The following is a 27,817-nucleotide window of genomic DNA, read 5'->3' as shown; positions in this document are numbered from 1 at the left end:
AAGGATAAGTAGCAGACTTTTAGCAGGATATGCTGACCTCCCTCAGCAAAGAAAATGAAGCATGAACAGTTTCAGATGACTTCAGCAGTTCCTTAATATTCACCTGCCAAATCTTCACTCTATAAACAAAAAGAAGAGGAAAGTCACAAAATTAAATGTTATAATCAAATAAAAGGTAAACCTTATATGTATGTGTGTGTATAATTCAGTAGTTCTAACCCATGTCAAGAAAATGTGCTAGACTTTTGGCTTTGAAAACAGAAAAAGGTTAATTAGTTACTCACCTCCCATTAGAACTTCCCGTCGCTAAAAGAAGTTGAGGTTTTGAAATTTCAGAGCCATATAAAGCCCAGCAAATAGATGTGATGCATGTATCATGTGCCTTGAGAAAGCCACCATTTGATGCTTTACATGGGAGTTCAGTGGTAATAATGGAATAAATCTCTGGTGCATCAATTCTCCAGAATGAAATTAGACCACATTTCAATCCAGTAGCAAGAATAGAGCAGCAGCCTGAGGAGTTATGAGGAATAGATACCCAATCTTTAGATGTCCTCAGAATCGGTGACCAAGCCACAATAAGGGGTGTCAGCATTGCATTAATGCTAGAAGCATATCGTTGTGCCGTTATTAGTTGAACATTGCATTCTTTGATCTTCAGAGGTGTCCCTTCAGAAACAGATATGGGAATAATTTCCCATGTATTGTTTTCTTTTACATTGTCAAGTTTTTTTGCAGCAACCTAATAAAAATAGCAACACATTCAATGTAATGGCATATATCAAATGCACAACTTTTGGAATTGAAAGCAGATCATGTAGCTGCATTGAAGCTGATTTAGTAAGTATGGAGGTTCATGTCATGGAATAAAATGATAAAACTAAATCAGATAGTGAATGCAGTGTGCAGTACATTAGTTTCATTCTGTCTCCTTCGTTTTCTTTCCTTTCTTAAACTAGATACAGGTGGCTCATTAGGGCATTCAGATTCTGCATTATCTCGACTCCCTATCACCTGTATAAAGACAAAACCCCAAGAATAGTTGGAATTCATATCATTAATTGTTATGTCATCAAGAATATTTCATCTAGAAAAGTATATGGGGATATGCAAGAAATGCTAATCAGCAAAAAGTTGAAAGATAGAAGCAACTCACATCTAAACTTTCTGAAGATATAATTTGAGACTCTCCGAAATTGATCTTGGAAAGATAATTATACATCATCTCTGATATGTCCATAACCTAGAAAATTTCAGATTATAACTTTAGCAAATGTGTGAAAAACAAACATTAAATTTAGGAATCACAGATGACATACTAGATTCCAAATTCATGACATTTATTATGCATAAGCAACAAAACCGTAAATACAACAAACTTGAAGGGCTATGAAATTCTTTTTGAAAGAAATGTTGATTAGGTATTGCCTCTCCAAACATAAACAAAGCCTCCAGTACTAACACAACAAATTTACACATTAGCACAAATATGAATCTACTCATGGGCTCATAGCCAACACATAACCAACAGTAAGAACATAATTAAGAGCATCTATAGACACAAGAATTGAAACAATTCCATTGCTAAAATTTTCACCATTTTTTTTGGTTCAGGAAGATTATTAAAGTGAAGAGACAGCAAGCTCGAACCATAATTCAGGTCCTGCCACCACTACTTCCTGAAAGCTTCATTTATAAGATACTTAATACCTCAATCCATTCAGCCGAAAAATCACAGAAGGGAAAGCGGTAAAGTTTGGCGCGTCCCCAGTGGTGCAAACAACAAGCAAACAACTGCACGATTCATAGCAAAATGTAGAATTAATTCAGGGAGGCAACTTGCGTTGCATACTCAAACAAAAACTTCGATCAAGGGTAATGGTATCAGTACCCAGCATTGCTAGCAAGACCTGCAGGAGACCAGGAAATTGACCTAACACATGGCCATGTATCCCGCGACACATGCATTGGCAACAAGCACCCAGAGAGAAAATCTATCCCTGTGACAAAATGAAAACAAAATCAAATGCAGTGACCTGAGAAAAAGTACTTGAAACCTCAACTCAAAATTAATTTTCATTTGCACTGTAAAACCACAAACCCAGAAATCCAAATGGCATCCAAATTGTGTACATACATACATACAATGAGCTCATTCAAAACTATGAAATTCATTTTTTTAATATGATTCTACGTACCTCCAGAATTTATGACACCAATGGAAAAAATCTTGCTTGGGAGAACAGAAATTACACCTCGACATCCAGCTCCAGAAGGTTTAGCAGGATTCTAACCAAGTGAACAACAAGCATATACCAGTGATTCGAAGGTTAAATCAAACAGTATAAAATTAAATCCTAATTTGAAAAAACAAATAAAAAGTAAGGTAATATGAATTATATAGACCAACTACTATAAGATTCTCTATCAAATTCAAATCAGACCCTGTATTAAACTCCAACATAAAACAACTTCCAGACCAGTTATGAAGATCAAGTAGATTAAAATTTAAGCATAAATTTGGCGTTTAAAATTCAATAACAATGCAAAAATCTTCAGCTAAAAAATAAGCATGCTATTCAGAAATATTATTACATTATATGCAATCAATTGATTTAGTAGTTGTCTTTCCTAAGTCATGGGATCAGATCCCATCAGGTGGATCACAGAATATTGGACTCAGAATTAGTGGTCATTGTCTCTTGTTCATGTCAGTGAATGGTTAATAATGTCATCTGTATAATCCTCACACTAACAGAATCACTTGACAGCCCAAAATTCTTGATCAACTTAAAACTCAGCTTGAGCAGATTGAATGCCAGGATACTTCTAAACTTGAGCAATTTCAATGTTGAGACTCAAATGCTATACATCGTATCAGTAAACTTGCATCAAAGCAATTCAATACTAAAATCAGCAAACTTTGAAAAGTTAACAATTACCAGGATCGTAACGAGGCTACCAGAAGCGACCGTTACCAGATTTTCTTCGGACCAAGCAACAGCGTTCGGATAACAAGGCGCTGATACGAGCACCGCTGCTTGGAAGCGGGAAGACATTGTTGAAGAGAATTGAAACAGAAAGCAGAGCGGCGTTTTATTATTTTGGAGTGAAGCGGATTCGATTCTTCGTCCTAATTTGTGAAACAGCTTGAATAGTCCAAATCGAATTACATCGTATAACCTACATATATTTGTATTTCCTAGACTAGACTAGAAGACTAAAAAAAATCTTCTATTTTATATTATTAAAAAAAATATAAATATTTATTTTTATGTGGATTTAGGGATTTCTCTCTTAGAGGGAAAAAACAATGGATATTGAGGAAGCAACAAGCATTGAAGAAATGAAGTTGAAACATTAGTCAATCTCATGCATTACCCAATTTAGGGGTGAGTCGAAACCAAAGCCAAATCAAATAGTTGGTTTGGTTTTTAGTCGATCGATTTATATTGGTTTTAAAATTAATCATATCGAAAAAATTGGTTTTGTTCAAAGTTTTGTTGAAAAATCCTAACCGAACCAATTTTATAAATATATAATATTTTTATTTATATACATATTATTTTATTTTATGTCATATAATTGATATTATTAAAGTTTGATGATTGGTATTGGTGGCACATTTTATAAAGCTAGAAAAAAATTGATCATTATCCCGTTCAATCTTCACAAGTATTTATTGATCTTCATGATGTTTTTGGAAAAGGTTAAAAACCTCGAGCAAGAAATCTTGGATGCGAGTGAATTTACTCTTACCAAAAACCAAAGTTGGATAAACATAAAAGATAAATGTCTTTCTTTCTTTAAAGTGTGATAATGGATGATATTGAAGCTATTTCTAAAAGTTGAACTATTGAAAACTTATATTTATCTATTTATAATAGCTAGTTTTGAAAATTTAAATTATGATTATAAAAAGTCAAAATATTTTATTTGAACAAAATTAAAATTTAAAATTGATCATCCAAAGATTCGCGACGGTATTGAAAAAGCCGTCGCTATATTAAGCGACGGAATTGAAAAAGCCGTCGCTATATTAAACGGCGATTTTTTAAAAAAACCGCCGTTTAAGAAGCGACGGTTTGTAACCATAAATTGCATAAAAAAAACTACTACGCAAAAATTAAAATTATGTAGTAAATTTTCGGGGAAAAAAAATTAAAACCTGATTTGCGCAAAGATATGCAGCTCCACGTAACGCTGGAAGATCGTACCAACGAGAAAATCTACAAAATAAATACGAAAAAATGTTAGTACAAAATTAAAAAATCGAAACTTCGAAAAATTGATACAGTTTAACTACTACTAGAAATAGACGAAAAATCGTTTAAGAAAATGTCTGCGAACCTCGGTATATATAGAATTATAGCGACGGTTTTTAATAAAACAGTCGCTATATAGCAACGTTTCAACCAAAACCTTCGCGATAATAGCGACAGTTTTGGTAAAAGCCGTCGCTATTATGGCGACGGTTTTGCAAAAACCGTCGCTATTATAACGATGGTTTTCCTTAAACCGTCGCTATAATAGCGACAGTTTTTAATAAAACCGTCGCTTGTCAAATTAAGAGACGGTTTCCTAAAACCGTCGCTACAAAATAACGACGGGTAGAATACAAGACCGTCGCACAAAATAACGACAGGTTTATCAAACAGTCGCAATATTAGCGACAGAGCGACGGTTCAAGAAAAACAGTCGCTATGCTTTCCGTTTTTTTGTAGTGACAACCCATATCAAATATATAATATTAATTAGGAAATTGTAATTATGATCCTATTTATTTGTCAATTTTTTATTTTAGTCTTCTAAATTGTCAAATTTCCATCTTAGCATGTTATCTTAGTTTCTTTCTTCTTATTTTCTTTTTGCAATTTTAGTTTTTTTCTCACACGGTGTTAATGAAGTGTTGACGCAACGTTACATGACGATGACGTGTACATTGTCACATTAAAACTTAGAGACAACAAAAATATTTTTTGATCCTGATCTGACTGATCCGATAAAAAAAATATTATCGTGGGTTCCAAAGAAAATTTCTTTGATACCTAGCAGGATGTTGGTCATCATGGTTTAAGATCTCGGAATTAGTTGGAGAATACTACTCACTAATCGATGTACTAGTTTTTGATTTAGAAAATGAAAACATAGCTTTCTTCTTTCTTCCTTGAACTTTCACTATAAAACCAACATGTCACGCCTCGAGACCGAGGCGTATGGTATATGATTTGTTCTCGGTTTGGAATTTCACATTCTCACCCCAACAATTTACCATTGCATGAGTCTTGGCTAAACAATCCATTCTCAGAATGATGTCAAAATCCACCATTGAGAGTTGAATCGAGTCGGCATTGAACGCATGCATATTGTTACTGATTTTATAGTCTCGATGTAACTCGAAGGTTTCGATAGCCTTACTAGTAGGTGTTGCTATCCTTAAAGGTTTAACAAGCATTTTAGGTTTAACCCATAATTTCTTAGTGAACCTCTTAGATATAAAAGAATGTGTGTCACCACAATCAAACAACACATAAGCAGGTAAATTTTTTTATTAGAATATTAACTTCTAAAAAAAAACTAGTGAAGGTCCCTCTAAGTTTCTAAATCTCGAGTTCGAGGTTACTCATGGTCTTAGATTGGGTCGCCATTTCTTGCTCAAACTTTGTCAAAATTATGTTCGAAAATGGTTACAACATGCTCGAGATTTTAGAGAATTTATGCTTAAATCGGTGTGATCTTCTTTGTGCAAAATGGGAGGGTTACTTAGATGTGAGGTAGAAAAGTTTTTAGTCACGATTCTATCCCTTAAATGCATCATTGATGTGCATAAATAGACCAAAAAGTAAGCTTGTTACCAAAAATAGAGGATGTCAAATCTAATGAGACTCTGATTACGCCTATAAATTAGATTTTAGGTCATTGATTGATGGTTAATATACTACCTCGAAAATAATTGTCAATGATATGAATGCACTGGTCCTTTGGCAAAATTTGACATATTATCACGTTTTGTATATTATGATCTCAGTCAGATTATGATCATGCTGACTCTAATATCATTTAAATGTCATGTCCTGAGACATAGGTGTACAGACACATTCATTTTTTAACAATCACATAATTTTAAAATAACATGATCGTAATACAATATATAACCAAACCAGTTTATAAAATAATCCGTCATTGTCTTTACAACATGAAAGAAATCAAATAGTGCAGAAGAGTAAAACTTAAAACGTAAAATGACAATTGAAATATGAAAATAATCTTTCCTGGAAAGTGGCTTCTTCACCAGCTCCAGACGTCTCATGATTTGTCCATCAACTTGTTTGTTGGTATTGTATAGGGAGAGAGGTAAGGGTGACTTAATTGGGAAACACTCAGCAAGTGGGGATTGTTCGGATATATATAACAAATACATATATTTTTTCTAAACGTAACATTTCTTAACGGAAGACATAACGTATCATAATCATATCCTGAACATGAAGCATTGAAATTTCATCTAATTTCCACGATTTTACTAATATATATATGTCCCCTATATGTTAATACTCAAGTGACGAGGCCATACAATGATTATAATCTCATCATATAGAGGTCATATAACAGTTTTAATCCTACCATATAGCGGTCATATCTTATAATAGCTTTCCAAATTTTTATTGAATTATATCAATGTTTGGAACATATAAAGCTTAGACAAGACATAAACGAATAAATCATGTTCAAACGAAATTGTTCAAAAATGGAACATAGAATATCATACGTGTATATAATTTTTTAATACATAAGCCCGATTACTTTGGTCTTTCTTGATTCCAAACGTGAATATGAGTTGCTAGATTGTAGTTCAAATATAGTATTTGGTTTCTACTAGAAATTTTACTCGAAAATGGACAGAATAATGCCACGAAATCTGCTACTGAAAGCCTCAAATTTGGCAGTTTTTCTTCTTGAATTTTTGTGAGGTTTTCGGTGTTCTTTTATCTTGGTTTGATCTCTTACTTATAGTTTGGATCTTACTTATAGTTGGGAAGAGAGAAGTTGAGCGGATGCCTTAGTGAACGTTTTAAGGCTTTTAAGCAGCTTATTTAATGCTATAATGTAGCCATCAATTGGGTGTTACAATATGAATACGGACATGGCTTAATTTTTTAGATTTGTCATTATTATAGGTTGTCATCAAGTCATTGAATGGGTTCAAACTTATTGGATGTGCCCAAAATTTCGAGTTCTTGGGCTGTAGTATTTATAAATTTGTGTGGCCTTAACACAACCTATTAATGAATATATAATTCAGTCTTCGGAAAATTAATCGACAAAAAATACCATCCGAGCAGATCCTATATACATATCATCAACCACAATGCATCTGCTCCTATGTATGTCGATACCATACTGAACCTCGCCATTTGATGACCCTCGTGGAGTCGATAAATGAGTCAAAGTCTAGCACTAGTACGTAGATCATCTATGTTGTCTCGGATCAAAATACTAATGATATAAAACCTTAAATGCAGACTAATCTACTCGATAAATAATAACCAATTGGAAAGTCGGATGGAAGGTTGTCCAGTGACTCATCATATGATCACACATCTGTATGATTGAATATCTCTATGCACATACCAATGAAACGTGACCTATAACATCACATATATATCTCGAAATAGAGTGACCAATGTATACCTTATTTTTTAATCAAAATTGGATAATCATTTTTTTTTCCGACGAAATTAAGGTGTAAGACTTGTCATACAAAAGTACAAAACAAATGTTTTTTTTTTGACTTTTACCCCATCGTATATTGATATGAAGATTTCATTCCGTGGATTCATGAATGATTTCAACTTTTGTCAAATTTTTGTCTACCTTTTCCTGAACTAATAATGTTGCAAATCATTAATGAATCAAGTCTTAAAAATATTTTTTTAGAAAAAAATCATAAAGAAACTAAATATTTGGAAAAAAATATATTATCAGTATATAGTATACATATGATTTATGAGCTAAATTATTTATATATCATATTAAATAAACACCATGTGTATGTCGGCTAGTGTAAGTGTAAAGATAAAGTTAAATCATTGGGATACTTTTGCACGTGTGTTCAGATTTTGTGTGCTTACACGATTGAATCAGTTGGAATATGTGAAAAAGTCGTTTAAAGATGAAAAAGTTGATTCTTTGATAGATTCGGATAAACATTAAATTATACAGTCACAAACACAAAACGTGGCAGTGGAGGTGTCACAAGGGTTTTTGTGAAAAAGTTGATTCCTTTTGATAGATTCGTAAAAACATTAAAGTATATAGTCACAAATCACAACACGTGGCAGTAGAGGTGTCACAAGGGGATTTGTGTGACAAAGTGTGTAGTAGGTGGAGGGATGACAATGGGGTGGAGTTGGGTTTGTTATCTCCATCCTAGTCTTCGAATTACATCCCTACCCCTATACCTGTCACGATCTTCGTTTTTTCGGGTTCGGGTTCGGTTCCCATTTCAAAAATATTAATGGGGCAACACGACGTGGGCACAGGGATTCCCCGCCCCGATCCCCGTTTCGAGTTTTCCCCGTGGGTCTCCAAATCCGTGGGAAAAATTGTCATCTCTAAGTAGGTGTTGGTGTTTGAATTTATGGAAAATAACTTTTTTAATCAGCCAATATTGTTTATTTTGAATTTTAGTTTATTAACAGGTTAAAGTTTGGTCATTTTACACTAACTATCAGTGTTCGGTTATTTTGGTTAAATTGCTGATGCGACGCTGAATATATTAACTTTTTCGACATCATAGCAGCATTCTTTTTAATGTTAGTAAATTTTTGGTTCAACTTAACAATTTTCAATGTAAGATCAATATTTTTTGTTTCAATGTCACAATTTTCAATATAAAATCAATACTATAAAGATAATTTTCTTAACTAAACACATAAACTAAGCTTTACAATAATGACATTCTATTACAATTAACTATAAAAAATTGATTTTTTAGCATTTTTATTTGCAAAGTGATCAACCAATATTTCATAAATAGATTTTTATTAGAACTCATTGATGTTGCGGAATATCACGAACCGGAACCTTCTTGTGCATTCCAAAAACTTCTAAATAGGTGCTCTGTAGAGGTTCAAGCACTTCTAAAACATTCTCCATATTTCATCAATTAAGAGTTTTCTGTGAAATCTTTTGTGCATAGAATAATCATTTAGAATAGTATAGAATGGAATTAACTAGAATAGTGTAGATCTTAGAACCTCCTAGAGAGTTGATATGTATCGCTTTCATTGTAGAAAGCTACTAGTATAAATAGGATTAATATAAATAGGGTGAAGCTCTTATTGTAAACTACCAAGTTTTCAAGCAATATAGCATTTTCTTTCAAAGTTTTCTAGAAGCATTTTTACTTAAGTCACTTGCACACAAGCACCAAAGGACTTTATCTATATAGCTTACATGGGTAAACAGATAAAGTAATGTCATAATTGTACAAAACCGTAAAATATTATTAAAATAAAGATCGTTTACATTAGAGCCAATAAAAACCCAAGCCACAAGTTGGCTCGCTGGACACCTACTCTAACAAATACAAAATACTAGGAAATTCAAATATCCAACCATATTTTTCCTACCAATTAATAGAATAAACATCCTTCCATGGTAGTTATTATGTATAGGACATATCAGTGGATTTTCACAGAAGCACCGCAGAAGGAAAAATTGGAAACACAGAGCCTGCTGACGGAGATAGAGGCCTGTCATAAATCATAGAATGTAAGGGGCTGCTTACTGAGGATTTCAGTCGAGAGGGTGGACTTTTCATTGACAATTTTTAAAGAGGAATTTCGTTATACTAGAGGTGGGGAGAGTAAATATTCAGGCTGTAATCTTTGTAGAAGTATCCCACATAAGGGACAACATGGTGAGAAAAATTTCTTGAAGGCTGAAGATTCGAAAAAAGATTTAAAATTGGAAGGGTATAAAGGCATTGTGAAAAAAATTAGAGGTGCCAACTTTGAAGCTCGTATTTGACAACACATGCAAAACCAAAAATATTTAGCAGGGCAAAGTTGCATAGATACAGAACACCGGTGTGGCTTATGGGTTTGATCAACTCCATTGCCATTCTTCACTCCCGAACAAATGGCGTATTCTATTAATTCAAATGGCACAATTGCTGAACAAAAACTGCAATGTTCTTCATATTCAAAACTCTCTCTCCTGTTAATAAAGCAAGAATGGAACCAGCCTTAAGCTAATAGATTGATATAGTATCTTAAGATGCTATTCTATGTATGTGTGCATGAATGAACCAAAAGAAGTTCAACAAAGATAAGAACATCATGAATTACCTCTTCTTAATTTTACCAACTTTGGTAGCAAGAAATTTTAAATCATCCTCGACAATTTTCTCATGAAGTGAGATATAGTGCTCCAGTTGTGGCCATTCATCAGGACACCAACAGCCAACATCGCAAAAATTTGTTGGCACATCTGATATAAGATCTAAAATGGCAGAAAAATATAAACCAACAAGTCTTCTCCGTAGTTCATTTTCACAGCACAACTGCAACTCCTTCCATACATTTGTCTGTTCCTCTATGGCACTACTGAATCTTTCCAAGTCTTGGTGTTTTCTACTCTCGCTCACCTCATCATTTTTAAGCACAACATGCCTGATGATTACATTGATGAGGTGCAACTTACGGGTTGAAAGAGTGGGCAAAATTTTAAATGCCGTAGACAAGAACGTAGTACAAATGCCAAAATTGGATCCAAAATAAGATGTCAACCATTTCTGCAGAATATGCTCTACATAGTTTGGTATCGACTGTTTGAAAGACACGAGGGCTGCCACAATATCCCAAATGTTCAGAAGCCCACTGAAACTCCCACACAGACTCAGAGACCATAATATGTTTTTTTCCCACCAAATTAATTCTACCTCAAGGAAACCAGGAAATGATCCGAAATCAATATCAAAACTTATATTGGAGGAAGTGTCCAATTGCTGCCCTCCAATCCAAAGGAACTCGATAGTAGCTTTCTGAGTTCTGTAAAATTACAATAACAATTATTGGTCAATCAAACATAGGTAACTGTTTGAACGGTTAGTTCTTATTGCTTCCATTCAGCTTTTGACTAATCATCAAAATTTTCTTTTAAAGAAATGTGGGTGCTTGTTTGTTGCAAGCATCTATCCACATGGCAGTTTCTATTTCATAATTTGTTACCAGAAAATATAATTTTAAAAGTTCACCTTTCCTGGTACATGGGATTTAATAAATCAGAACCAAATCTTCGAGCCTGCGAATAACAGACACCAAACTTCTTAGAACTAGATTTAAGTACAGGGGTATCAATGACATCTATTCAGCATAAGGTAAAAAGTGACCAAGTGCAAGAAAAGGATCAAGAGATTCCATTGCTTAGAGTCATTTCAGTCAACTAAGCTCCTTTTCCTAGGTATTATTATATGACTACTGTTTCGGAGAGATGAAATTTCGATCTTTCTATTTTCCTCTTTATTTTTATTTTCAGTAAATTTTCTTTATTTTTTTAAAGGGCAAGAAGCAAGATATTGACCAATCTCATCTGAAACATAATATGAGAGAAGTAAAAAATCAATTTTTTGGATGGTATGTTATCTAAGAGTTTTCTCAAAATGCTATGAATAGAATTCAGTTTTTTCTTCAAATCTTGAATCGCTACATCGAGTGAGTTTATTATTTTGACTTAAAATTTGATAAGAGAGAAAAGCTAGTACAGTATTCAGGATAAGTTCATGGACATTCCAACTATAAGAGAATGGACGGATGGAATATGATACCACAACAATTGCCAAGCTCCCATGAGATACTGCCAGACCAAAGCAAGAATCATATACATATGGAACCTGCAGAGAAAATCTAGAGTCTATTGGAAACAAATATGCAAATTTAAAACAGAAGTAAACATGAAAAATTAATGCATACATCCGGGGATCTATTTAAACCAGGAGTATTTGAAGGAATGTGTATTTCCCTGGGTGCTTTCCCAACTAAATTCCACGCTTTCATAGAGTTGTCCTGTAATACATGAACTGATCAAATAATCTGGAGGGCTACCAAGCTTTTCAACCTCAAGGCTTTCTGCTTGAGGCATTACTTGATAACAAAAGCAATTAACATGGATTTTTTAATTTTTAATATCTGTTGAACTAACACTCCCTTAATACTAAAATTCATATTTATATCAATAAAACACTTCCTTCAATATTTATTACCTGGCTGCAGCTGTACAAGCAGAGTCCATCAAAAGCCCAAGCTAAACCAGTGACCTGATTGTTATTTTACAAGATAAATCATATGCCATTCCATATGCCAAAAAAGGTGTTGAGAACTTACAATGTGGTCATGCGCACTATAACAGCCAATTATTTCAAATTCATGGCTGGTCATATTCATGGTCCACACTTCAAATGATCCGGATCCTTTACCAATAGCCAGGAACAAATTTAGTGGTGTTTGCAGGGGGCAGTAAATGAAAGTATGGAGACAGGTGCTGAATCAACAGTAATAACCTAATTACACGAGCAATCACAAGTTCCAAAATAAGATATAATCAAAGTAGCTGGTCTAAATTTTGAAAGGATAAGTAGCAGACTTTTAGCAGGATATGCTGACCTCCCTCAGCAAAGAAAATGAAGCATGAACAGTTTCAGATGACTTCAGCAGTTCCTTAATATTCACCTGCCAAATCTTCACTCTATAAACAAAAAGAAGAGGAAAGTCACAAAATTAAATGTTATAATCAAATAAAAGGTAAACCTTATATGTATGTGTGTGTATAATTCAGTAGTTCTAACCCATGTCAAGCAAATGTGCTAGACTTTTGGCTTCGAAAACAGAAAAAGGTTAATTAGTTACTCAACTCCCATTAGAACTTCCCGTCGCTAAAAGAAGTTGAGGTTTTGAAATTTCAGAGCCATATAAAGCCCAGAAAATAGATGTGATGCATGTATCATGTGCCTTGAGAAAGCCACCATTTGATGCTTTACATGGGAGTTCAGGGGGTAATAATGGAATAACTCTCTGGTGCAGCAATTCTCCAGAATGAAATTAGACCACATGTCAATCCAGTAGCAAGAATAGAGCAGCAGCCCGAGGAGTTATGAAGAATAGAAACCCAATCTTCAGATGTCCTCAGAATCGGTGACCAAGCCACAATAAGGGTGTCAGCATTGCATTGCGAGAAGCATATTGTTGTGCCGTTATTAGTTGAACATTGCAATCTTTGATCTTCAGAGGTGTCCCTTCAGAAACAGATATGGGAATAATTTCCCATGTATTGTTTTCTTTTACATTGTCAAGTTTTTTTGCAGCAACCTAATAAAAATAGCAACACATTCAATGTAATGGCATATATCAAATGCACAACTTTTCAAATTGAAAGCAGATCATGTAGCTGCATTGAAGCTGATTTAGTAAGTATGGAGGTTCATGTCATGGAATAAAATGATAAAACTAAATCAGATAGTGAATGCAGTGTGCAGTACATTAGTTTCATTCTGTCTCCTTCGTTTTCTTTCCTTTCTTAAACTAGATACAGGTGGCTCATTAGGGCATTCAGATTCTGCATTATCTCGACTCCCTATCACCTGTATAAAGAAAAAACCCCAAGAATAGTTGGAATTCATATCATTAATTGTTATGTCATCAAGAATATTTCATCTAGAAAAGTATATGGGGATATGCAAGAAACGCTAATCAGCAAAAAGTTGAAAGATAGAAGCAACTCACATCTAAACTTTCTGAAGATATAATTTGAGACTCTCCGAAATTGATCTTGGAAAGATAATTATACATCATCTCTGATATGTCCATAACCTAGAAAATTTCAGATTATAACTTTAGCAAATGTGTGAAAAACAAACATTAAATTTAGGAATCACAGATGACATACTAGATTCCAAATTCATGACATTTATTATGCATAAGCAACAAAACCGTAAATACAACAAACTTGAAGGGCTATGAAATTCTTTTTGAAAGAAATGTTGATTAGGTATTGCCTCTCCAAACATAAACAAAGCCTCCAGTACTAACACAACAAATTTACACATTAGCACAAATATGAATCTACTCATGGGCTCATAGCCAACACATAACCAACAGTAAGAACATAATTAAGAGCATCTATAGACACAAGAATTGAAACAATTCCATTGCTAAAATTTTCACCATTTTTTTTGGTTCAGGAAGATTATTAAAGTGAAGAGACAGCAAGCTCGAACCATAATTCTGGTCCTGCCACCACTACTTCCTGAAAGCTTCATTTATAAAATACTCAATACCTCAATCCATTCAGCCGAAAAATCACAGAAGGGAAAGCGGTAAAGTTTGACGCGTCCCCCAGTGGTGCAAACAGCAAGCAAACAACTGCACGATTCATAGCAAAATGTAGAATTAATTCAGGGAGGCAACTTGCGTTGCATACTCAAACAAAAACTTCGATCAGGGGTAATGGTATCAGTACCCAGCATTGCTAGCAAGACCTGCAGGAGACCAGGAAATTGACCTAACACATGGCCGTGTATCCCGCGACACATGCATTGGCAACAAGCACCAGAGAGAAAATCTATCCCTGTGACAAAATGAAAACAAAATCAAATGCAGTGACCTGAGAAAATAAAAAGTACTTGAAACCTCAACTCAAAATTAATTTTCATTTGCACTGTAAAACCACAAACCTAGAAATCCAAATGGCATCCAAATTGTGTACATACATACATACAATGAGCTCATTCAAAACTAAGAAATTCATTTTTTAATATGATTCTACGTACCTCCAGAATTTAGGACACCAATGGAAAAAGGCTTGCTTGGGAGAACAGAAATTACACCTCGACATCCAGCTCCAGAAGGTTTAGCAGGATTCTAACCAAGTGAACAACAAGCATATACCAGTGATTCGAAGGCTAAATCAAACAGTATAAAATTAAATCCTAATTTGAAAAAACAAATAAAAAGTAAGGTAATATGAATTATATAGACCAACTACTATAAGATTCTCTATCAAATTCAAATCAGACCCTGTATTGAACTCCAACATAAAACAGCTTCCAGACCAGTTATGGAGATCAGGTAGATTAAAATGTAAGCATAAATTTGGCGTTTAAAATTCAATAACAATGCAAAAATCTTCGGCTAAAAAATAAGCATGCTATTCAGAAATATTATTACATTATATGCAATCGATTGATTTAGTAGTTGTGTTTCCTAAGTCATGGGATCAGATCCCATCAGGTGGATCACAGAATACTGGACTCAGAATCAGAGGTCATTGATTCTTGTTCATGTCAGTGCATGGTTAATAATGTCATCTTCATAATCCTCACACTAACAGAATCACTTGACAGCCCAAAATTCTTGATCAACTAAAAACTCAGCTAGAACAGATTGAATGCCAGGATACTTCTGAACTTGAGCAATTTCATTGTTGAGACTCAAATGCTATACATCGTATCAGTAAAATTGCATCAAAGCAATTCAATACTAAAATCAGCAAACTTTGAAAAGTTAACAATTACCAGGATCGTAACGAGGCTACCAGAAGCGACCGCCACCAGATTCTCTTCGGACCAAGCAACAGCGTTCGGATAACAAGGCGCTGATACGAGCACCGCTGCTTGGAAGCGGGAAGACATTGTTGAAGAGAATTGAAACAGAAAGCAGAGCGGCGTTTTATTATTTTGGAGTGAAGCGGATTCGATGCTTCGACCTAATTTGTGAAACAGCTCGAATAGTCCGAATCGAATTACACCATATAACGTACATATATTTGTATTTCCTAGACTAGACTAGAAGACTAAAAAAAATCTTCTATTTTATATTATTAAAAAAAATAAAAATATTTATTTTTATGTGGATTTAGGGATTTCTCGCTTAGAGGGCAAAATCCATGGATATTGAGGAAGCAACAAGCATTGAAGAAATGAAGTTGAAATATTAGTCAATCTCATGCATTACCCAATTTAGGGGTGAGTAGAAACCAAAGCCATATCAAATAGTTGGTTTGGTTTTTAGTCGATCGATTTATATTGGTTTTAAAATTAATCATATCGAAAAAAATTGGTTTTGTTCAAAGTTTTGGTGAAAAATCCTAACCGAACCAATTTTATAAATATATAATATTTTTAATTATATACATATTATTTTATTTTATGTCATATAATTGATATTATGAAAGTTTGATGATTGGTATTGGTGGCACATTTTATAAAGCTAAAAAAAATGACCATTATCCCGTTCAATCTTCACAAGTATTTATTGATCTTCATGATGCTTTTGGAAAAGGTTAAAAATCTCGAGCAAGAAATCTTGGATACGAGTGATAATGGATGATATTGAAGCTATTTCCAAAAGTTGAACTATTGAAAACTTATATTTATCTATTTATAATAGCTAGTTTTGAAAATTTAAATTATGATTATAAAAAGTCAAAATATTTTATTTGAACAAAATTAAAATTTAAAATTGAACATCCAAAGGTTCGCGACGGTATTGAAAAAGCCGTCGCTATATTAAGCGACGGAATTGAAAAAGCCGTCGCTATATTAAACGGCGATTTTTTAAAAAAACCGCCGTTTAAGAAGCGACGGTTTGTAACCATAAAATGCATAAAAAAATAATACGCAAAAATTAAAATTATGTAGTAAATTTTCGGGGAAAAAAATGAAAACCAGATTTGCGCCAAGATATGCAGCTCCACGTAACGCTGGAAGATAGTACCGACGAGCAAATCTACGAAATAAATACGAAAAAATGTTAGTACAAAATTAAAAAATCGAAACTTCGAAAAATTGATAGAGTTTAACTACTACTAGAGATAGACGAAAAATCGTTTAAGAAAATGTCTGCGAACCTCGGTATATATAGAATTATAGCGACGGTTGTTGCATAACCGTCGCTATTATGGCGACGGTTTTAATAAAACAGTCGCCGATCTAGATGACTGTTTTATTAAAACCGTCGCTATAATAACGACAGTTTTTAATAAAACCGTCGCTTGTCAAATTAAGAGACGGTTTCCTAAAACCTTCGCTACAAAATAACGACGGGTAGAATACAAGACCGTCGCATAATACGACGGGTAAAAAACCCGTCGCACAAAATAACGACGGGTTTATCAAACAGTCGCAATATTAGCGACAGTTTATGAAAAACCGTCGCTATTATAGCGACGGTTTTTCTTGAACCGTCGCTATTCTAGCGACGGTTTTAATTTAACTGTCGCTTAATTTAAATAAAACCGTCGCTATATAGCGACGGTTCAAGAAAAACCGTCGTTATAATAGCGACGGTTTTATGCTTTCCGTTTTTTTTGTAGTGACAACCCATATCAAATATATAATATTAATTATGAAATTGTAATTATGATCCTATTTATTTGTCTATTTTTTATTTTAGTCTTCTAAATTGTCAAATTTCCATCTTAGCATGTTATCTTAGTTTCTTTCTTCTTATTTTCTTTTTGCAATTTTAGTTTTTTTCTCACACGGTGTTAATGAAGTGTTGACGCAACGTTACATGACGATGACGTGTACATTGTCACATTAAAACTTAGAGACACAGCAAAAATATTTTTTGATCCTGAGCTGACTGATCCGATAAAAAAAATATTATCGTGGGTTCCAAAGAAAATTTCTTTGATACCTAGCAGGATGTTGGTCATCATGGTTTAAGATCTCGGAATTAGTTGGAGAATACTACTCACTAATCGATGTACTAGTTTTTGATTTAGAAAATGAAAACATAGCTTTCTTCTTTCTTCCTTGAACTTTCATTATAAAACCAACATGTCACGCCCCGAGATCGAGGCGTATGGTATATGATTTCTTCTCGGTTTGGAATTTGACATTCTCACCCCAACAATTTACCATTGCATGAGTCTTGGCTAAACAATCCATTCTCAGAATGATGTCAAAATCCACCATTGAGATTTGAATCGAATCGGCATTGAACGTATGCATATTGTTACTGATTTTATAGTCTCGATGTAACTCGAAGGTTTCGATAGCCTTACTAGTAGGTGTTGCTATCCTAAAAGGTTTAACAAGCATTTTAGGTTTAACCCCTAATTTCTTAGTGAACCTCTTAGATATAAAAGAATGTGTGTCACCACAATCAAACAACACATAAGCAGGTAAATTTTTTTATTAGAATAGTAACTTCTAAAAAAAACTAGTGAAGGTCACTCTAAGTTGCTAAATCTCGAGTTCGAGGTTACTCATGGTCTTAGATTGGGTCGCCATTTCTTGCTCAAACTTTGTCAAAATTATGTTCGAAAAATGGTTGCAACATGCTCGAGATTTTAGAGAATTTATGCTTAAATCGGTGTGATCATCTTTGTGCAAAATTGGAGGGTTACTTATATGTGAGGAAGAAAAGTTTTTAGTCACGATTCTATCCCTTAAATGCATCATTGATGAGCATAAATAGACCAAAAAGTAAGCTTGTTACCAAAAATAGAGGATGTCAAATCTGATGAGACTCTGATTACGCCTATATATTAGATTTTAGGTCGTTGATTGATGGTTAATATACTACCTCGAAAATAATTGTCAAGAATATGAATGCAGTGGTCCTTTGCCAAAATTTGACATCTTATCACGTTTTGTATATTAGGATCTCAATCAGATTATGATCATGCTGGCTCTAATATCATTTAAATGTCATGTCCTGAGACCTAGGTGTACAGACACATTCGTTTTTTAACAATCACATAATTTTAAAATAACATGCTCGTAATACAATATATAACCAAACCAGTTTATAAAATAATCCGTCATTGTCTTTACAACATGAAAGAAATCAAATAGTGCAGAAGAGTAAAATTTAAAATGTAAAATGACAATTGAAATATGAAAATAATCTTTCTTGGAAAGTGGCTTCTTCACCAGCTCCAGATTGAATATCCAGATTGAAATATGATCACACATCTGTATGATTGAATATCTCTATGCACATACCAATGAAACGTGACCTATAACATCACATATATGTCTCGAAATAGAGTGAACAATGTATACCTTATTTTTTAATCAAAATTGGATAATCGTTTTTTTTTTCCAACGAAATTAAGGTGTAAGACTTGTCATACAAAAGTACAAAACAAATGTTTTTTTTTTGACTTTTACCCCATCATATATTGATATGAACATTTCATTCCGTGGATTCATGAATGATTTCAACTTTTGTCAAATTTTTGTCTACCTTTTCCTGAACTAATAATGTTGCAAATCATTAATGAATCAAGTATTAAAAATATTTTTTTAGAAAAAAATCATAAAGAAACTAAATATTTGGAAAAAAAAATATTATCAGTATATAGTATACATATGATTTATGAGCTAAATTATTTATATATTATATTAAATAAACACCATGTGTATGTCGGCTAGTTTAAGTGTAAAGATAAAGTTAAATCATTGGGATACTTTTGCACGCGTGTGGAGATTTTCTGTGCTTACACGAATGAATCAGTTGGAATATGTGAAAAAGTCGTTTAAAGATGAAAAAGTTGATTCTTTGATAGATTCGGATAAACATTAAATTATACAGTCACAAACACAAAACGTGGCAGTGGAGGTGTCACAAGTGGTTTTGTGAAAAAGTTGATTCCTTTTGATAGATTCGTAAAAACATTAAAGTATATAGTCACAAATCACAACACGTGGCAGTAGAGGTGTCACAAGGGGTTTTTTGTGACAAAGTGTGTAGTAGGTGGAGGGATGACAATGGGGTGGAGTTGGGTTTGTTAACTCCATCCTAGTCTTCGAATTACATCCCTACCCCTATACCTGTCACGATCTTCGTTTTTTCGGGTTTGGGTTCGGTTCCCATTTCAAAAATATTAATGGGGCAACACGGCGTGGGTACAGGGATTCCCCGCCCCGATCCCCGTTTCGAGTTTTCCCCATGGGTCTCCAAATCCGTGGGAAAAATTGTATCTCTAAGTACGTGTTGGTGTTTAAATTTATGGAAAATAACTTTTTTAATCAGCCAATATTGTTTATTTTGAATTTTAGTTTATTAACAGGTAAAATTTTGGTCATTGTACACTAACTATCAGTGTTCGGTTATTTTGGTTAAATTGCTGATGCGACGCTGAAAATATTAACTTTTTCGACATCATAGCAGCATTCTTTTTAATGTTAGTAAATTTTTGGTTCAACTTAACAATTTTCAATGTAAGATCAATATTTTTTGTTTCAATGTCACAATTTTCAATATAAAATCAATACTATAAAGATAATTTTCTTAACTAAACACATAAACTAAGCTTTACAATAATGACATTCTATTACAATTAACTATAAAAAATTGATTTTTTAGCATTTTTTGAAACACCCCACTTAACACATTTTAAATCTAAATATAATCTGACATCAGCGGAAGCATTTATCTTTAAAATAAAAAAATAATTAAACTATATATACATTGCAAAAATGTACTTAAAATACATACAATACATAATCTCAAACATCTAATTCAAATACCAATATTACATATAATAAAATACATGATATATTTAAAACTTTAAATGTTCAACACACCCCAATAAAATCATTAACATAATCAAATAAACTTTTCCATTACAATAGCTATATGACTTCTCCTCCTTGGACAATCTGCTTCAAATCTTTTTATTACCTGCATCACATGACATTAGCTGAAATGAGATAAAACTCAGTAAGTAGAGAACTTTACATAACAAATACATATTTATATGGCTTGGCTTGAAACATCGCAATGGCAATAAACAATACCATCTTCAATGAACAATAATGAAAGAATCAATATAGATGGTATATCATAGCATGAATTAAAGGAAATGAAACAATAGCTCTATGATCTGTAATCTGTGAATGTTATCTCTGTTAATATATATAAATATATATCGGACTGTGAGAGATAACCATGAAAGGAAATGATAGTCTGTAATTTGTAATCTGTGACCTGTGAATGTTGTCTCTGTTAATATATATAAATATATATCGGACTGTGAGAGATAACCTATGGATAGTATCTCTGTGATATATGAAAATATATACCAAACTGTGAGAGATACTCTTCATGTGATTGGCCAATGACATGCATGAATTACTATCATTCCTTAAATTGAAGCATATGAAATTCATTGGGACAATTGAACAAACACTTGATAGGCACAATAGCTTGCTAGCTTCTTTATCAATGAAATCAATAAAATTCTTGGATCAATGAATATATAACAACAAATATGGCAATAACATGTCCATGAAAGAAGCTAGACTTCAATAAAAATGGCTTGGATACATATATATCATGTGAGCACAAGGAATAGTCTCTACTTACTACCCAATCAATACTTGGTTGCAAAGATGACCTCAAAAGAATCCCTACAACAATAAACACCATAAAAACTATGAATTAACACCATATATACATGGATCCATAAAGTCAACGCAACCCTTCAACCCAACAATTCCTTGCAAAACCAAAGAATAACTAAGCTCTTACCTTGTAGCTTGCACCTAGACTAGGAGATGCTAAGAATTCCTCAAAAATTCTTGAACTTGGATGAAGATTTGGAGGAAAGAATTTGGGGAAGAAAATGAGAAGGGAAACGTATGAGGGAGAAGGAGAAGGGAAGAAATGAAGATAGATCTCAAAACAATGCACTAAATATTCATTCCCAACCTTAAAATCGTGTTTTTAAAATAGCAATTTCGTCAAATACCGCAGGGCAGCGCACCCGCGCTCGACTGGGCCGCGCTGCACATAGCAGCGCGGGTGCGGCGCTGCTTCGGCCGAGGCAGCGCACCCGCGCTGCCTCGACAGGGGCAGCGCCCCTGCGCTGTCATAGGCAGCGCAGGTGCCGCGCTGCCTGCCCGGCAGCGCTGCCGCCCGCACCCTAGCTATATTCCTCCCCGACCTAAACTCCTAAAACCATCTCTTCTCGACCTTATAACAAACCTTTACTTATACCACTCATTTCTTATGAATTATAACAACTAAACTCCTTCTAAAATCAAGCATAACACATCTCCCAAAACTTGACCATATCAATTTATGAATATCCATTAACCATAACACATGAAATCATTGATCATAGCACAATAAAAACTTGGGATATACAATCTCCCCTCCTTAAAAAAATTTCGTCCCCGAAATTACCTACTGTCGAATAGGTTAGGATAACGTTGCTTCATCTCCTCTTCCGGTTCCCACGTGGCCTCTTCAATCACTTGATTTCTCCATAGAACTTTGACAAGACCAATTTCTTTGTTCCTTAACACCTTAACCTTACGATCAAGAATTTGAACCGGAATTTCATCATAACTTAGGTTAGGCAAAAGCTCCAATGACTCATACCGAAGAACATGAGATGGATTAGCAATATACTTACGAAGCATAGATATATGAAATACATTATGAACTCGGTCCAAGTCCGGTGGCAATGCAAGACGATAGGCTCGGTCTCCAATCTTATCTAGAATTTCAAATGGTCTAATGTATCGAGGACTTAACTTACCTTTCTTGCCAAATCTCATAACTCCTTTTATAGGAGCTATCTTGATAAAAACATGATCACCAACCCCGAATGCCAAAGGCCGTCTTCTCACATCGGCATAACTTTTCTGTCTAGACTGAGCTGTCTTCATTCTTTCTTGAATTAACGCCACAACTTCTGCTGTTTGTTGAACCAACTCAGGGCCCAACATCTTTCTTTCACCTACCTCTTCCCAATACAAAGGGGATCTACACTTTCTTCCATATAAGGCTTCATAAGGTGCTAAGCCAATAGAAGACTGGTAACTATTATTATACGTGAATTCAACCAATGGCAACTTGGAATCCCAACTCCCAGGGAATCAATTGTGCAAGCTCTTAACATATCCTCAAGAATTTGAATAACCCATTCTGATTGCCCGTCACTTTGAGGATGGTAGGCTGTACTAAAGGCTAACTTCGTGCCCAAAGCTCGATGTAAACTTTTCCAAAACTCTGATGTAAACCTTGGATCACGATCTGACACTATAGATACCGGTTTACCATGAAGTCTCACAATTTCTTGAATATATACCTCGGCATATTGATTCATAGAATATGTTGTCTTGACAGGAAGAAAATGCGATGACTTGGTCAATCGATCTACAATCACCCAAATAGAATTGAAACCTTTCTGAGTCCTTGGCAATCCAACCACAAAATCCATTGTGATGTGTTCCCATTTCCATTGCGGTATAGGCAAAGATTGCAATAATCCAGCCGGTCTTTGGTGTTCAATCTTAACCTGCTGACAGGTTAGACATTCAGAAACAAATACTGTAATATCTTTCTTCATACCTGGCCACCAATAAAGACGTCGAAGATCTTGGTACATCTTAGTACCACCAGGATGTACAGAGTATGGCGCAGTATGAGCTTCTATGAGTACATCTCTTCGAATGTTATCACCTATAGGAACACATATTTTACCTCGAAAGGTCATCAAACCATCACGATTCAATCCAAATTCAGAAACTCCTGTTAATTCATTATTCCTTTTTAACTTCAATAACTGAACATCTGACTGTTGTTCCTTCAAAATTCGATCAAACAAAGTTGAGCGGAGAACTAATGTAGATAATCGAGCCACTGTCCCTGAAGATACCAAATTTATCTCAGTCCTTTGCAAATCAAGCAACAAAGGTTTAGAAATCATAGCATTCAATTCTGAACTTGACTTGCGACTCAAAGCATCTGCAACCACATTAGCTTTACCAGGATGATAGCTAATAGTGCAATCATAATCCTTGACAAGTTCTAACCATCTCCGCTGCCGCATATTCAATTCTTTCTGTGAAAACAAATAACTCAAACTTTTGTGATCCGTAAAAATTTCACATTTCTCGCCATAAAGATAGTGTCGCCAAATCTTTAATGTAAACACCACAGCTGCTAACTCCAAATCATGAGTATGATAATTTTTCTCGTAGTCCTTCAACTGACGAGAAGCATAAGCTATCACTTTCCCATGCTGCATCAATACAGCACCTAACCCCAATTTTGAAGCATCTGAATAGACAACAAAATCTTCAGTACCACAAGGAAGTACTAACACAGGGGCAGAAGTCAACTTATCTTTCAACTCTTGAAATGCTTGTTGACATGCTATAGTCCACTCAAACTTGATTGACTTACGAGTTAAACTCGTCAATGGCAATGCTATCTTTGAGAAGTTCTCTATAAATCTTCGATAATATCCTGCTAAACCCAGAAAACTTCTCACCTCTGAAACTGTCTTTGGAATGGACCATTGCTTAATAGACTCAATCTTAGAAGGATCTACAGAGATTCCTTCCTTAGAAACAATATGACCCAAAAATGCAACTTGTTCTAACCAAAATTCACATTTCTTGAACTTTGCATATAATTGTTTTTCCCTCAACAATTGCAACACAATCCTCAAATGATCTCTATGAAGTTCTCGTGTCTTAGAATAAATCAAAATGTCATCGATAAAAACAATGACAAATGTATCCAAATACGGCGTAAAGACACGATTCATAAAATCCATAAACACTGAAGGATCATTGGTTAATCCAAAAGACATCACCAAAAATTCATAATGTCCATACCTCGTTCTAAAAGCAGTCTTTGGTATATCCTCATTTCTCACCTTTAATTGATGATATCCAGACCGAAGATCAATCTTCGAGAACACTGTTGCTCCTTGTAATTGATCAAAAAGATCGTCTATCCTTGGTAAAGGATATTTATTTTTAATAGTTACCTTGTTCAGTTCCCGATAGTCAATACATAATCGCAATGATCCATCCTTCTTTTTCACGAATAACACTGGAGCTCCCCAAGGTGAGAAACTAGGACGGATAAAACCTTTATCTAATAGCTCCTGCAATTGATTCTTTAATTCTTTCATTTCAGTAGGAGCCAATCTGTATGGAACCTTAGAAATTGGGGCTGTACCTGGAATTAAATCAATAACAAACTCTACTTCTCGATCAGGTGGTAATCCAGGTACATCCTCCTCAAATACATCAGGATAATCCTGAACCACATCAATGTCCTGTAACTGTATTCTACTTTCCTTTCTTGTATCCAAAACTGAAGCTAAGTAACCAACACATCCCTTGCGCAACAATTTAGTGGCTTGAAGGCAAGAAATAATAGGGATACTTAATGAAGAGGTAACACCCACAAATAAATCCTTCTCATAATCATCTGCTAAAAATTTTACTGTCTTGCTAACACAATTAATCACAGCACGATAAGCAGACAACCAATCCATACCCAATATCACATCAAATGCAACCATTGGAATTACAATTAAATCTGCATACAACAATCTTGATCCCATCAACACAGGACAAGCCTTAAATATACTATTTGTCCAAATTTCTTCTCCAGAAGGCAACACAATAATAAATTCAACAGGCACCACAGTAGGTTCAACAGATATAGTATGCATAACTCCTCAGATATAAAAGAATTTGTTGCACCAGTATCAATTAAGGTAAGTGCTTCTTTGCCCAAAATGAAAATATTACCTGATATGACTGAAGCATCAGGATTTGCGCCCTCTTTTGTGATCGTAAAGATTCTGCCCTGAACTTTTTCTTTTCCAAACGAAAGAGGACAATTATATACTGTGTGTCCCATTTCCTTACATCTATAGCAACGACCACTTCCGATTAAACATTCTCCTTTGTGTGGCTTTCCACACTTGGGACACAATGGTCGTTCACTATCTGTAGGAGGCAAAGGAAGCCTACTACGCTGCTCCATCTTGCCTTTGCCTTTATAACCTCCTCGAACATTTACACTTGAACCCTGACCTTTAGCTTGAAAAACTTGTCTCCTCAACTGCCTTTCCTTCTCTATCTCTTGCTCATCATGTTCAGCAAGTAAGGCTCTCTCCACAATTTCTTGATATGTCCCCACCTTGGACATATGCACATCCCTTATAATTTCGGGCTTTAACCCACGAAGAAAGTGTTCACATTTATCCTTGTCATTCTCGGCAATAAACGGAACAAATACACAACCTTCTTCAAATTTCAGTATGTACTCAGCAACAGACAAAGAAGCCTGTCTTAACTCAAGAAATTCTTTCACCTTCTTGGCCTTAATTTCCCTTGAAAAATATTTGGCATGAAATAAATCTTTAAACTCGTTCCACTTCAGTTCTTTTACATTAATAGTCACTTTGGTGGCTTCCCACCAAATACGAGCAGCCTTGACCAACATAAACACAGCACAACCAACCTTCTCTTGATCAGTGAATTTCAAATAGTCGAAGATAGCTTCCAAAGCTTTGACCCATTCTAGAGCTACTAATGGATCAGGACCACCAATAAAATCAGGAGGGTTCATCCGCCTGAAACGATCATAAGCACCATTTTCAGAACTGTTTGTCGTGCCTTGGACTCTTTCTTGAACTTGACCTTGAATCGTCGTTTGCATAGTCAATAACTGTTGAATCTGTTCACCATGAACCTTAGCTTGCTCTTGCAATAACTTAGTGAATTCATCTACTACCCAGGTAGTCTTGTCTGTGGGAGGGGTACTATCATCCCCTTCAACATTCTTACGCTTGGGAGGCATTTCCTATACATATTCTCACGTTAACATGCATAGGATGAAAGAATACATCAATGGCAATGAAATAGAATCAACTGTAAATGTTAAAATCAATAGATGCAGGATCGAAAACATACCAGATTGTCCTAGGCAGAAGAAGTCATATATGGTCCAAAGAACTTTGCTCTGATACCAATTGAAACACCCCACTTAACACATTTTAAATCCAAATATAATTTGACATCAGCGGAAGCATTTATCTTTAAAATAAAAAAAATAATTAAACTATATATACATTGCAAACATGTACTTAAAATACATACAATACATAATCTCAAACATCTAATTCAAATACCAATATTACATATAATAAAATACATGATATATTTAAAACTTTAAATGTTCAACACACCCCAATAAAATCATTAACATAATCAAATAAACTTTTCCATTACAACAGCTATATGACTTATCCTCCTTGGACAATCTGCTTCAAATCTTTTTATTACCTGCATCACATGACATTAGCTGAAATGAGATAAAACTGATTAAGTAGAGAACTTTACATAACAAATACATATTTATATGGCTTGGCTTGAAACATCGCAATGGCAATAAACAATACCATCTTCAATGAACAATAATGAAAGAATCAATATAGATGGTATATCATAGCATGAATTAAAGAAAATGAAACAATATCTCTATGATATGTAATCTGTGAATGTTATCTCTGTTAATATATATAAATATATATCGGACTGTGAGAGATAACCATGAAAGGAAATGATAGTCTGTAATTTGTAATCTGTGACCTGTGAATGTTATCTTTGTTCATATATATAAATATATATCGGACTGTGAGAGATAACCTATGGATAGTATCTCTGTGATATATGAAAATATATACCAAACTGTGAGAGATACTCTTCATGTGATTGGCCAATGACATGCATGAATTACTATCATTTCTTAAATTGAAGCATATGAAATTCATTGGGACAATTGAACAAACACTTGATAGGCACAATAGCTTGCTAGCTTCTTCATCAATGAAATCAATAAAATTCTTTGATCAATGAATATATAACAACAAATATGGCAATAACATGTCCATGAAAGAAGCTAGACTTCAATAAAAATGGCTTGGATACATATATATCATGTGAGAACAAGGAATAGTCTCTACTTACTACCCAATC

The 27,817-nt window shown here is 34.3% G+C and overlaps 1 protein-coding gene across 1 annotated transcript; it reads right to left on the bottom strand.

Moving 5' to 3' along the window:
- Positions 1-22,201: 22,201 nt before the first annotated feature.
- LOC140804479 (uncharacterized) lies at positions 22,202-25,820 on the bottom strand. Its single transcript, XM_073160519.1, has 5 exons — positions 25,583-25,820; positions 25,376-25,508; positions 24,912-25,279; positions 23,379-23,774; positions 22,202-22,824 (listed from the first exon to the last, which is right to left on the bottom strand). Exons 1-5 carry the CDS (start codon positions 25,818-25,820, stop codon positions 22,202-22,204), a joined length of 1,758 nt encoding a protein of 585 aa, XP_073016620.1.
- Positions 25,821-27,817: the final 1,997 nt, after the last annotated feature.

Source organism: Primulina eburnea, chromosome 1 (assembly GCF_022965805.1).
Source record: "Primulina eburnea isolate SZY01 chromosome 1, ASM2296580v1, whole genome shotgun sequence".
Lineage (NCBI taxonomy): Eukaryota > Viridiplantae > Streptophyta > Magnoliopsida > Lamiales > Gesneriaceae > Primulina > Primulina eburnea.
This window is presented reverse-complemented; position numbering and strand designations above follow the sequence as displayed.